Source organism: Petaurus breviceps, unplaced genomic scaffold (assembly GCF_028583685.1).
Source record: "Petaurus breviceps papuanus isolate PSGF00001 unplaced genomic scaffold, PetGlider_PUasm1.0 174, whole genome shotgun sequence".
NCBI lineage: Eukaryota > Metazoa > Chordata > Mammalia > Diprotodontia > Petauridae > Petaurus > Petaurus breviceps.
In genome coordinates, this window is record NW_027185761.1 from 44,318,680 (window position 1) to 44,331,575 (window position 12,896).

Genomic DNA, 12,896 nt, shown 5'->3' on the forward strand with positions numbered 1-12,896 from the left:
CACCAGCCATCAATAAGCTAATAAACGTTCCTCTTTGGAAGAACACTCAGACCATTTATTCTGCCCTCTTCCCGTCCTTGTTGCCAACAACTTCGAACCTCTGCAAGAATGTCTTAATGGTCTCCCTTATTCAACTATATGCTTCACTCTGTTACATTTGAACCCATGTGAATCCTTTCTGTTGGGGGTTTGTATTTAATATATAATTATATGGAGAGGACCTGTGATTTCATAGGCAGAGAGAATACTCCTTCTGCCAAGGCAGATCTGCACTTTCTCTGGAACCTGCTGTCTGAGAGTCATCTGGAGCACAGATGATAAGTGACTTTTCCAGGGTCACAAAGCCAATGAGTGGCAGTGGCAGAATTTAAACTCCTGGCCCCAAGGCCAGCTCTCCATCCACTGTGTTACAGTGCCTACCGCACTTGATTTCTCTGCTTACTTTGATTTTGATTGAGACCTATCATGTCATTGGTATAGGGAATCAAATGAGTTTACATATGGAGAGAGCTTTGCAAACCTTAAAGCATCTTATAAATGTTTTTGTCATCATCATTGTCATTGTTGTTGTTACTAAATGAGACACCTGCTTGGCAAATGTTCTACAATGTTATAATCTTAGAGGAGTGTAGTATGGTGAATAAAGGGCCAGCCTTTAAGAAGATCTGTGACACATGCAGGCTGTGTCACCCAGGGTAAGTCACTTAACCTCTTACCCTCAGGAAACTCTATAATTGTAAATAGAATTACAAAAATAGGACAGTTAGGTGGTACCTAGCAGTGGTCCTGGAGTCAAGAAAACCTGAGCTCAGTTCTGGACTCAGGAATGGACTAGCTATGTGAACCTGGGAAAGTCACTTAACCTCAGCCTTCTCACATGTGAAATCAGAATGATGATAGCACCCATCTCCCAGGCATTTATCAAGTGCCTACTGTATGCTGGGCATTGATCAAGGTGCTGGGGGTAAAAAATGTAAAGAATGAAACAATCCACACTCAGAAAGAGGTTATATTCTAACTATGAAAAAGAAATACTTACAATTAATGTGAAGAGAATAAATATAGACATCAATACAAAGTAAACTCAAGATAGTTTTAGAGGGAAGGCAATTGCTGTTGAGGGCATCAGGAAAGGTTTTGAGTAGTCAGTGGTCCTTGAAAGAAGAGAGGATTCTTTGGATCAGAAGTAAGGAGGAAGTGCATTCCAGGCATGCGGAACAGCCTTGGCACAGAGATAGGAGATGGAGAGTCATAGGTAAGGAACAGAGAGTGGGTCAGTTTGTCTGGATCACAGAGTACAGAAAAGTAATATCCATTGAGCCTGGAAAGATGGTTGGGGCCATCTTCTGAAGAGCCTTAAAAACTCAACAAAAAGAATTCATATTCCATTTTAGAAGTAATAGAGTGCCAGGTCAGATGTGCTCTTAAGGAAAGCCCCTCGGACATAAATAAGTTATCCCCACCTCAATGGAAATTTAGTATTTTGTGGGAAAGAACACGGCGCCCACCACACAAATTGATGAGGATTCAAGGAGATGCCATGGAAAGTGCCATGTAAATGCTAGCTATTACTATTAGTATTTTTTCAGCATACTGAGGTTCATGTGAGATGTGTCTAAAGCATTTTGCAAACCTTAAGTTGCCATATAAATGTCAGGGATTAATATTAGTGGATATTTTCTAAAGAAAGTTTGCTTTTTTTTTTGAAGAAGAAGAAGATGTAATTGTTTTTAATGAACCCTTAAAAACAGATGTGGAAAACTTTTATGCTAAGAGATTGAAAATGTTTATTCAGCTTACAAATAAATCCTATTGAGGTCCCAGAATTAAATTTAGGGGCTGTTTCTATCCTTAGGATTTTTATACATTAAACTTTCCATACGTCTCTGCCAGCTCTATTTCCAATTGAGCTCAGAAAACAGTTGGTTGGGGTTTTTTTTCCTGCCTTTGAGTTTGTTGAAATGAAACAAGTTTTTTGGCCTGGATTTTTTCCTTTTATGAACTTCATAACCAGACAGTGAACTTCAAGTCCATTTCTTTTGAGGTGTCTCCATGCCAAGTTCAAAACACTGCTTTCCATTCACCAACCAGCACCATGGAGTGGGGGTGGGGGGAGGGTGTTTGTTTTTTTTTTTTTAATCTTACACGCTCTATTTAATGACAAATAGGGCTAAAAATGGAGCATATCCATGCTTCCTGGGTGCTTTTAATCAGTTCATAACTGTATTATTTTCTTTTCTTTTCAGACATTTTTCTCTTTTCTCCAAAGATAATTTAGTTGCTGTTTCTCAGTCCTAAATGGGTCTATTGTAAAAATAAATAAATATCTGTCTGGCAGTGACTTCCTGTTGTATGTTGTCATCCCCCATTAAACCGTAAACTCCTTGAGGGCAGGGACTGTTTAATGAATTCCTAGTTCATGGCACATAGTAGGCCCTTCATAAATGTTTATTGATTGATTGGTTTATAAAGATGCCCTGAGGCACAAACTTCACAGTGGCCTGCCCCTGCTGCTTTTACATCTTAAAGATCAGGCTTCAGATATCACAAGAGCAATGAAGTGAATCATCCTAGGAGGCAGCTAGATGGCTCAATAGAGAGCACACTGGGACTGGAGTCAGGGAGATCTGAATTCAAACCCAGTCTCAGATACTTTACTAGCTGGGTGACCCTGGGTAAGTCACTTAACTTCTGTTTGCCTTAATCCACCCCAGAAGGAAACGCCAAACCACTCTATTGTCTTTGCCAAGAAAAGTATGGTTCATAGAGTCACAGAGAGTAGGACAGAACAAAAAAGATTAAACAACAACAAATCATCCTAAACAAGCAAATGCCTAGGACTTATCTAAGGCATGAACAGGCTGCCATTTGCATCAGTGCAGGACTTCCCTCACTGGGAGTGTACTGTCATGCAGAAATCATAGATCCTTCCCAAAGTTGCCTCATTGCCCTCATTTTCACAGATGAGGAAACTGAGGCAAACAGAGTGACGTGACTTGCCCAGGGTCACACAGCTAGTAAGTGTCTGAGGCCAGATTTAAACTCAGAAAGATGAATCTTTCTGACTCCAGGCCTGGTACTTTATATACTGTGCCACAAGCTGCCCAGTAAGAATGTTAATAGGCATCAACTCCTTAGGAATATACTGAAGGACAATATCTGTAAAGCAGCCAGGCAGCCAATTTAAAATCCCATTCTGTTTAATCTGCATTCCCCTCCGACACATGGAGTTGATTGACTCTAAGGTTTCACAGCTAACCCATGTTTGAGACAGGATTCAAATCCAGATCTCCCAACTCTTGATTCTCTGAAGCACTGCCTATGAAACTCCCATTTAGCAATCTCCAAATCTTCCTCCAGTTTTCTGCTTACATATTGCTCATTAGCCAGACTACAGGGCAGGCTTTAGTTTCTTAGAAAAATATTTGGCTTTCTAGAGTGACTTGGAAATCCCTTTTATAGCTCAAAATACTTTGGTGCTATGGGATGTCTCTGGTAAAACCCAAGCATATAAAGTGTGAAGTTTCTCCATTTTTTTAAAAGGATGCCTTTTGTTTTAAAATCACCTTCATTTTCTCATTTGTCCCTCCTCTCCCACCCTGAGAGCCATTTTTTTATAATAGAGGAAAAAAAAGAGGGGAAAAAAGCAATTTAGCAAAACTAACCAACATATCAGCCAAGTGCCACCGTATATGCATTATTCCACACCCGTCATCCCTCACTTCTGCAAAGATAACAGGGAAGATGATGCATTAGCACAGGAGATGTGTAAATTTCCAGGGGGGTTAAGTTAATAATATCTCTGATTTCAAGATCTCAGGGTCCTAGGGCATCTAAGAATAATTATTTCTTTACAGTGTGAGTCTTTTGAGTAGGTTCCCTCCACTCTTAGAAACTAGTTTTAGAATGGAAAGTCTCTCTCTTCTCCATGAGCTTTTGTGTTTATTTAGACAAATACTAGGTCATGGCAGGAGTGTGTGTGTGTGTGTGTTTGTGTATGTGTGATCCCACATGGTGGAGAGCATTTCTTTTGTTATTTGCCTTAGTTGCTTAAGGCCTTGTAACCTATTTGGGCCTCTAAATCTATTTTTTTTTTAATTCACTTAGAAGCAGAGAAGGTAAAGACTTAAATTGGAACAACAAAGCAGAGGGGGCTCTAAAAACCCAGAGGGAACATTGAATACCTAGAAAACAGATAGGAAAAGAAAGATAAAATAGGAAATCACCTAAGAGATTTCCCTCTGCTTCAGTTTTGCCCCATCCAAACCACTAGCCTGCCTGACTCCTGACCAAAAGATGTTATACTTATCTCTGCAGTCTCCAAAAGCTATGATGAATAAAACATTTCAGTCCTTCCATAATTACTTCTTCATGTCTTGTTCTCATCTATGATAGAATCACAGAATTTGAAAGCTAGAAGGGCCTTTAGTGGTCTCCTAGTCCAACCCATTCATGAAAGAAATCCCCCACTAGAACATATCCAACAAGGAAAATGCTGGGGGTGAGGAGTGAGCCCTCAGTTACCCATTTATGGAGGCAAAAATAAGATTTTGATCTATAATCATTTGTAGTAATTGGGGTAATTTGTTCACCCTCATCCAGATGTTTCTCTCAGCTGACAGGAAGCTGAGCCTCCCCTGATTTGCTTTTAGCAGCAGCTCAGCCCCATGAGCCAACATGAGGGAAACTGTCTTCATGAGAACCAGAGAGGCCTCAGCATCATGAGATGTCAGAGCTGGGACCCTTAGAGCTCTTCCCTTCCAGGCTCCTCATTATACAGATAGGTAAAAGCGAAGGACTCTTTAACCTTCAAAGGGCTACTTAAATGTCATGCCATATGGACAAGTCACCTAATCTCCAAAGATCTCAGTTTCCTCACCTGTATAAAATGAGAGGGTTGATTGACTCCCTCTGGCCTCTGAGGGTCTTTCTAGTTCTAATTTTTGAAGTGGTAGAAGAGAACCCAAGAAAAGGGAAAGGAGACCAAAATCAAAACTTGGTAGAGAAAGAGGAAGAAAGAAGGTCCTGTGCTGATGGAATATGTACCTGAGGACTGGCTAAGATAGCAGGCACTCGGGAGAGCTGGGCTTTGGCTAGAAGGACATGCAGTAAGATGTTGGGGAAGGAGCTGGAGTCAGGAAAACCTGGGTTTGAATTCTAACTTTGGTCACCTAATCTCAGTTTCCTCATCTATAAAATGGGACTAATCATTCCTGTAGCACTTAGCTAACCTGGTATTGTGAGACTCAAATGAGATGACAGATGGAAAATGTTTTGCAAGCCTTAAAGTGTTGTGTAACCTAGGATTACTAGAGCCAGTTTCAACTGGCTCCTGAGAACTAATTGTTAAATTTTTGGTGTGAGCATTTATACCTTAGAAATAGGCACATGCTACAAATCAGTTTGATTTATTGTTTTGTTGATTGTCTAGACTGGTGGATATATTTTCTTTTTGTAGAGCTAGTTGTTAAACACTTATCAGCACACCCCTATATGTGGCTGTCAGTTATTTTATTATTACTATTAATATCATCATGTTATTAATATGAATATACTCACCATAGCCTTGAAAGGAGAAAAAGAGTTAAAAAGAGTAAATTCTTGATGAAGGGACCCCAACAAAATGGATCAAATGACACTGATACAAATATTAATACCTATAAGATTCTATTAAATCTCACAGGTTCCTTCTGTCTCTTTCCAGCCTTCCAATTTGGAGGAAGTACTTCCATTCATTTTTCCTAACCAGTGATAGGATTGTATTTCAGGTCATGTTTCATACTATCTGAAAAAGGTACACATACTTTATGGTCCAGCAGGTTAAGATTGCTGGCAGTGCATCCTATTCGGAGCACAAGAAAAGGAAAATTTTATAGATGACATTACCCTTTCTCATTCCCTATTTACCACTGTTTTGGTATCCATGGGTGAGAAACAAGGGAATTGACCCAGCATGGGAAACTTCCCCTTTAGAGGACTCAAGGGGGAAATGAGTACGGTACTTTCCATCTTGTTATTTTTCCTGAACATAGAGTCCCCCTTCGGAAGGAACATGTGACTTCAAAAGAGTCTTCTAACGACTCCAAATACTTCTTTCCATTCACCCTTGAAGTCCTAGTGTCTAATTGACTATAGATTATATATGTGATTATATTTGGTTCACAACTTTGGGTGATTATATATAATCTTTTGGTACTTAAAGATAAAAGGCGTGTAATGGTGCTGCCCTCAAGAGGTTCCTCTGGGTTGGAGGTCTTCATGCCAAGGCCCAGTATATTGGGTAGGCTGAAGAGGCCACTCTTTTTTAAAATTTTTATTTTATTTATTTATTTTTAAAAATTAATTTGTTTCCTTTTAGTTTACAGGATTCAATTCCACAATTCCTTGAGTTTCACATTCTGATCTCCTCCCTCCCTCCCTCCCATCACGGCATATAGTCAAGTATAGGATCTGTAAATACTTTCACATTATACGTTAGTCAAGTTATAAGGATGGATTGTACCAGCTGGAATGAAAAATGGTAAAGAGGACATAATACCAAATAAGAGAAGGAAAAAGATCAGGTATTTTGCTTCCACCTGGATATAAACTTAGTTCTTTCTCTGGATGCACATATTTCTCTCCATCATGAATCTTTTGGGATTGACTTATATCACTGCATTGCTGAGAAGAGTCCAGTCTATCAAAGTTGGTCATCACATATACATTGTGTCTGTAATTTTGTACAAATTTCTCCTGGTTCTACTCTTCTCACTCAGTTTGTATAAGCCTCTCCAGGTAAATATGAAGTCCATCTGCTCCTCGTTTCTTATAGCACAATAGTATTCCATAACATGCATATACCACAACTTGTTCAGCCATTCCCCAATTGATGGGCACCCCCTTAATTTCCAATTCTTTGCTACCACAAAAAGAGCTGCTATAAACATTTTTGTACATATGGGTCTTTCTCCCATTTCTATGATCTCTTTGGGATATAACCCTAGGAATGGTATTTCTGGATCAAAGGGTATGAAAGTATTTATAGCCCTTTGGGCATAATTCTAGATTGCTCTCCAGAAAGGCTGGATCAGTTCACAACTCCACCAGCAATGCATTAGTGTTCCAATTTGCCCACATCCTCTATTTGTCATTTTCCTGTTTTGTCATCTTAGCCAATCTGACTGGTGAGATGTGGTACCTCAGAGTTGTTTTGATTTGCATTTCTCTAATCAATAGTGAATTAGAGAATTTCTTCATGTGCTTATAGATATCTTTAATTTCTTTCTTTGAAAACTGCCTGTTCATATCCTTTGACCATTTATCAATTGGGGAATGACTTGTATTCTTATAAATTTGACTCAATTCTCTGTATATTTTAGAAATGAGTCCTTTGTCAGAGACATAGGTTGTAAAGATTCTTTCCCAATTTCCCACCTCCCTTGAAGAGACCACTCTTGATCAAGTTACAATTGGAACTTGGAATTACTTAGACTTAGTTTGGTTGTACTAGAAGGTCACTGAACTTCTAACTCTGAAATCCTGGGATGCTCTGGGTCATCAATAAACCAAATAATCACTTTCCATGACTGGCAGAATCAGAATGTCATTAAGCATTTCTTAAGCCCTTACTAGTTGCCAGGCACTGTACATAGCTCACCTTTAAATAGACCTTTAAGATTTTCAGGGAAGATAGGATTAGAAACTGGACCTATGATATCATTGATATAGGGGACTCCCAGGTGAGGAAACTCCCTCTACTAATGCAGGTCAGCACCTTTTCTGCAATTTATAGTCAAAGAGAAATGTATAGAACTGTGGTTCTCAAAGCATGGCCCAAGATCCATGAGGATCCCCAGGGGCCTTTTAAAGGGTCTGTGAGATCAAAACTATTTTTACAACAACACTGAGACATTTTAATTTCTAAAAATGTAAATCTCTCTATGTAACTCATAAACAAAAGCTGTCTTACAACCTCCACTGCTCTGGTTCTGCCCTCTGGAGTCAAGCAGAACAGATCTAATCTTTAGTCTAGGTAAGGTGTCAACTCTTCTAGTATTTGAAGACAGTTCTCATAGATCCCCACTAAGTCTTCTTTTCTCTGGGCTATATGTCCCCATTTCCTTCAGCTGATTCTCATATGGCTCGAACATGTGGGCCTTCATCATCCTGATTGAAAAGTGGGAGACCAATGGAAAGAGAACAGTGACCTTCCTAAAAATAATACCTCTCCTAATCCCCTACCTTGCTTTAAATTGAACTCTCACTTCCAGTGTATTAGAAACTTCTAGGGAAAGAAGATCTAAATTATAGGGTAAATAGGGTCATGAAACTAGAAAGGACCTCAGAAGTCCCCTAGTCCAACTCCCTCATTTTTTTTACTAGATGAGGAAACCGAGGCCCCAAGAGAATGATTAATTTGCCCAAGGTGACAGAGATAGGGTACATCCATAACATATTTAGCTACCTTGATGGCAGAGCCTATCACTGAAAAATAGAAAGGTTGTGTGTTTTTGTTTTTGTTTTATTTTTAATGGGACTGTATTTCACCACTGGCCTTGGGGGTACATTCCCAATGTCTTTAGTTGACTGAAAGAAAGATCCAAAGACTTTCCATAGCTCTCCTGACTCATGTTGAAAAGCTCTTGTTCCTGAATCTGTAATCAAAGGGACACGCTGTGTTGGGTCATTTCCTTGAGATTATATGGCAACGGAAAGAGTCAGCATTTGCCTGTCCCTACTTCCACCAGCTCTCATTTGGAGAAAATGCAAGTGCTTAATGCATGCGTCCTTTGTCCCTTACTTTGGCTTCCGCCCTTTTAAATGAGGAGAGTCTGTGATCTGGAGGTAAGAACAATATTTTTTTCTCATCTTTCTTAGCAGCAACAGAAAACGGGAAGGTGATTGCTGTTTTCTCACCTTAAAATATTGCAACAGAAACAAGGGCAAAACCGGTTGTTAAAGAAAGTCTGAGGACTGGATGCAAAATAGAACTGTTTTCTTGGCTTACCCTCTGCACTGTCTGAAAGTTTTCTCCTCCTTTGGTGTTTTAGAAAACTTACTCCTTTGAAGACTCAAACACCCCACAGCCTGCTGAAAAAGGGAGAGGGTGCCTGTCATCTACCTTCCCAGCTACTTTTCCTGGCATTGTCTTCAATTCTGTCTTCACTCACTTTGAGAATTCTAATATAGCATCTGAGGACTCTCCCATTGTTTTGTGGAGGGGTATTTTTGTGGTTTTCCCCCTCTTTTCTTCTTGAATAGCAACTTAATTATGCTTTTAAAGTACCAAAGATTATTTAATCAGCTTTGTTTCTGTGGATCAGGAAAAGATGCACACCCAGCTTTTGGAGGAGGTGTGGGAAACTTGTCAGTAACAAGCAAAATAAGTGGACTTTCCATTTGTCACTATTAAATCTCTCATGGGGAAGTTGACTTTGCCCTTATATATTTTCAGACGGACTTAGCAGCATAGACACGGGGAGCATCCCAGAACTCATTAGCAGCCTTTTAGAAAGGATGCTTTGATGGAAGTCCCTGTTTTACTTTGAGAAAGAAGCAGGGAAATTTACTTTCATGTTCGCACTATATGTAATAGGGATAGCATCCAGTATAGAAATGCCATATTGGGGGAGACGGATTGATTTTTCATTGAAACTTTACAGTGCAGGAAAAGTCTGACATCCCTTGAGGATAATCATAAATTCTTCCTTGAAATATGTTTATAAGTAAACTCAAGACCAATTCCATCTGTCTCTTCTGTTTTCCTGGTAGGTAGCTGTTAGAAGAGAGAGAAGGGGTTTAAGTAGATGGAGAATCTGGGAAGGCATCAGAAAACAAAGGAAATTGCCTCATGTAAGAGATTGGAAAGCCCTTGGGGAAAGAAGGAAGTCTGCAGAGGAAGTGGATAGGATTTGAAAGAGAGAAAAAGAAACATTGAGAAGCTAAAAATATTGGAATCCTGTGGTACCAAGAGAAGAGCACTGGATTTTCAGGCAGAGGGCTTGGGTTCAAATGCCAGCTTAACCTGTGTGACTTTGAGGAAGTCATTTCAACTTGAGAGGTAATGCAATGGAAAGAGATCTCAGGATTTGGCCATCATTTTTAAAAAATTATATTGTCATTGAGGAGGCACCAGAGAAAGAGTGATGAATTTGAAGCTAAAGGTCTTGGGTTCAAATCCTGACTTGTCATTTAGTACCTGTGTGACTTAGGGCAATTGACTTAATCTTTCTGGTACTCAACTATAAAATGAGATCATTGAACTATATGATCCATAAGGCAGGCCTCCTCCAGCTTAAGATCTAGGATTCCAAGAGCCTAGGGCCCAGGCAGCTCCACAGCCCAATTCCCAAGGATACACCATTATGGAGATGAGAGCCACCAATCCCCCATGATAACTTGTTTAAAGTTCATGCCTTGTCTCTTCCCTGTAGGCACAATCACCTTAGAGTGTGGCCACTTTTGAAATACCAATATAGGCTTTTAGAAAAGGTACAATTATGGTATGCTTTGGTTAAATTCTTAGTATGTACAAGATAATGTGTTAGTTGTTATTATTAGAGTTAGTAGAGGAGATACAGTCTGTGATTTTATCCATATAATAATAATAATTCATTTTAAAGCTTGCAAGGTATATTTTTAGTTTTTTCAATATATCAATAAGATACTTCAATATAGATTTTATTTCCTCCCAATTACGTATTAATTTTTTTTAACATGAGTTGTTTTTTTTTTTAATTTTGTGTTCTAAATTCTATCCCTTCTTCCCACCTTCCTCCCTAAGATAGTAAGCAATCAGATTTAGGTTTTATATATATATATATATATATATATGCAATCACATAAAACTTAATTTTGTGAACTTTGAAGCACTATTATCTTTCATCTACTCCAAATATACAGAGAAGCACACATATGTATCACATGCATATGTGTGATGTATTATATAATATACTCAACTGTTGCACATTCTGTCTCTTATTAGAATGGATGCTCCTTGGGGGCAAGAACTAGGTTTTTGCCTTCATTTACACCCCCAGACCTTAGCAGAGTGCCTGGCACATAGTAAACACATAATATATGAATGTTTGTTGACTAACTAATTATATCCTGGATTCTGTGATGTTCTAATTGAGGTAAAAGGGAATTACATAGATGTCAAAAACCAGTTGAATGAGGAGCATTCCTAGAGGGTGCCAATATTAATCTAAGAATTTTAGAATGGATGGCCATCAGGATGAAAAGGGGGACTTACAAGTCACCTAGTCCAGCCGTGTCCAACTGGAAAGCAAAATCTCCCAAGCAGAACCAGATTCAGAACAACGCAACTAATGTTAATTTGTGATTTTCTAAGTCAATATGCTGCCATCGGGGCTCTGTTTCTATTCGAGTTTGACCCCACTGATAGCCCACCCCCTCCTTTTATGGGTGAGTAAGCAGAGACCTAGAAGATTGAAGGGCTTCTCCAAGGTCACACAGATTCTCAGTAACAGAGCAGAGACTAAAACCCAGTCCCTACCACTAGCTCTCAGGGGAACTAATTCTTGTTACGGTCTCCACAGCTGATTCATTTCAATACCTGACTTCATCCACGTCACCACAGTTTCATGTGCTGTAAAAATGGATTTATGAATACACCTTGCTATAGAAATGTGAAGGATGTTTTTCTGAACTGGGTCTTCCTACCAATTAAATCTAGCTTCTTCTTGCACCACCTTGCAAGGGACCAGTTCTGGCTGATGGAGGATAGGACAGGAGAAAAAATACTCACAATGTGTAACAAAGCTAGTCAAAAGCAGTATTGTATTAGGAGAGATCAAATAAGTTATGGCTTTATTCCCCCTTACCTTGAACATATTTTTAGAACATAAAAATGCTACCAAATTATCTTGGCAGAAACCTGGTCTCAGACTCACAATTCAAGTCTTGCACTGACCTGTGGCCAGAAAACCAATTCTGTACAGTGGCAGTTAAGCCTGCATTCAAGATGCCTAGAGACAGGCTACAGAGTTTAAAAATGAAAGACGTCTTTCTGAAGCTCAGATACAGTATGCCCAGCTTGAGAAAAGTAGCACATGTGACTTATGACTTTAGGGAAATAGATCAAAGAGAGTCAAATAGATTGTCTCCAGGGAAAAGAGATGCAGGGAAATGGAGAGAGCATGGATGGCCCTCATTCCTGTGGGAGATTTTCCCTTTAATAGAAAACTTGATAAAGAGTGATGGCAAAAGCACCTTTGTGGCTGCCTTCTTGGTTTCTGTCTCCCAATTTATCCTTAATTGACATTTATTTCGGTATTGAAGAAGCTCTATGAGTTCATTGAGGTGGGAATTCTTTTTCCATGGTGCCAAAGGAGACCTATATGCAACTTCTTTCATGCACTTGGCCTTTCCTACTATAAGCTCTGGAAAGAGTGGCAGCATGGTATGGTGGGAAGAAGAAAGGGAAGAAGGGAAGGAGGAAGGAAGGGAGGGAGGAAGGGAGGAAGGGAAGGAGGGAGGAAGGAAGGAAGGGAAGGGAGGGAGGGAAGGAAGGAAGGAAGGAAAAAGGAAGGAAGGAAGGAAGGAAGGAAGGAAGGAAGGAAGGAAGGAAAGAAGGGAGGAAGGAAGGGAGAGGAGGGAGGGAAGGAAGGAAAGAAGAAAGGAGGAAATTGGCATTTATGAAATATCTGCTGTTTGCCAGGCACTGTGCTAAGTGCATTACAAATACTACCTGGGAAGTAGGTACTATTATAATCCTCATTTTACAATTGAGGAAAATGAGGCCAACTGTAGTTGAGTGACTTGCCCAGGGTTACTACTAACCATCTGAGTCTGGGTTTGAACTCAGGTCTTCCAGCACTCTATTCAAATCACACTGGATTTTAGAAAGAGTGCTGGATTTGGAGTTGAAGGATCTGGATTTAAATCCTGGC

General features: G+C 39.6%; 1 protein-coding gene across 8 annotated transcripts in view; it reads left to right on the forward strand.

Annotated features, from left to right (window-relative positions):
• The window catches only part of FRMD4B (FERM domain containing 4B), a 353,851-nt gene that overhangs the window by 161,824 nt on the left and 179,131 nt on the right, over window positions 1–12,896 (forward strand). The window contains exon 1 of one of the 8 annotated variants that reach the window (XM_069084135.1): window positions 8,684–8,826. The exons of the other annotated variants lie outside the window; for them this stretch is intronic. Within the exon in view, the coding sequence (XP_068940236.1) occupies window positions 8,803–8,826 (24 nt within the window). The 5' untranslated portion in view covers window positions 8,684–8,802. Of the gene's footprint in view, window positions 1–8,683; window positions 8,827–12,896 lie in introns of those variants that run through there. 8 annotated transcript variants of the gene reach the window in all.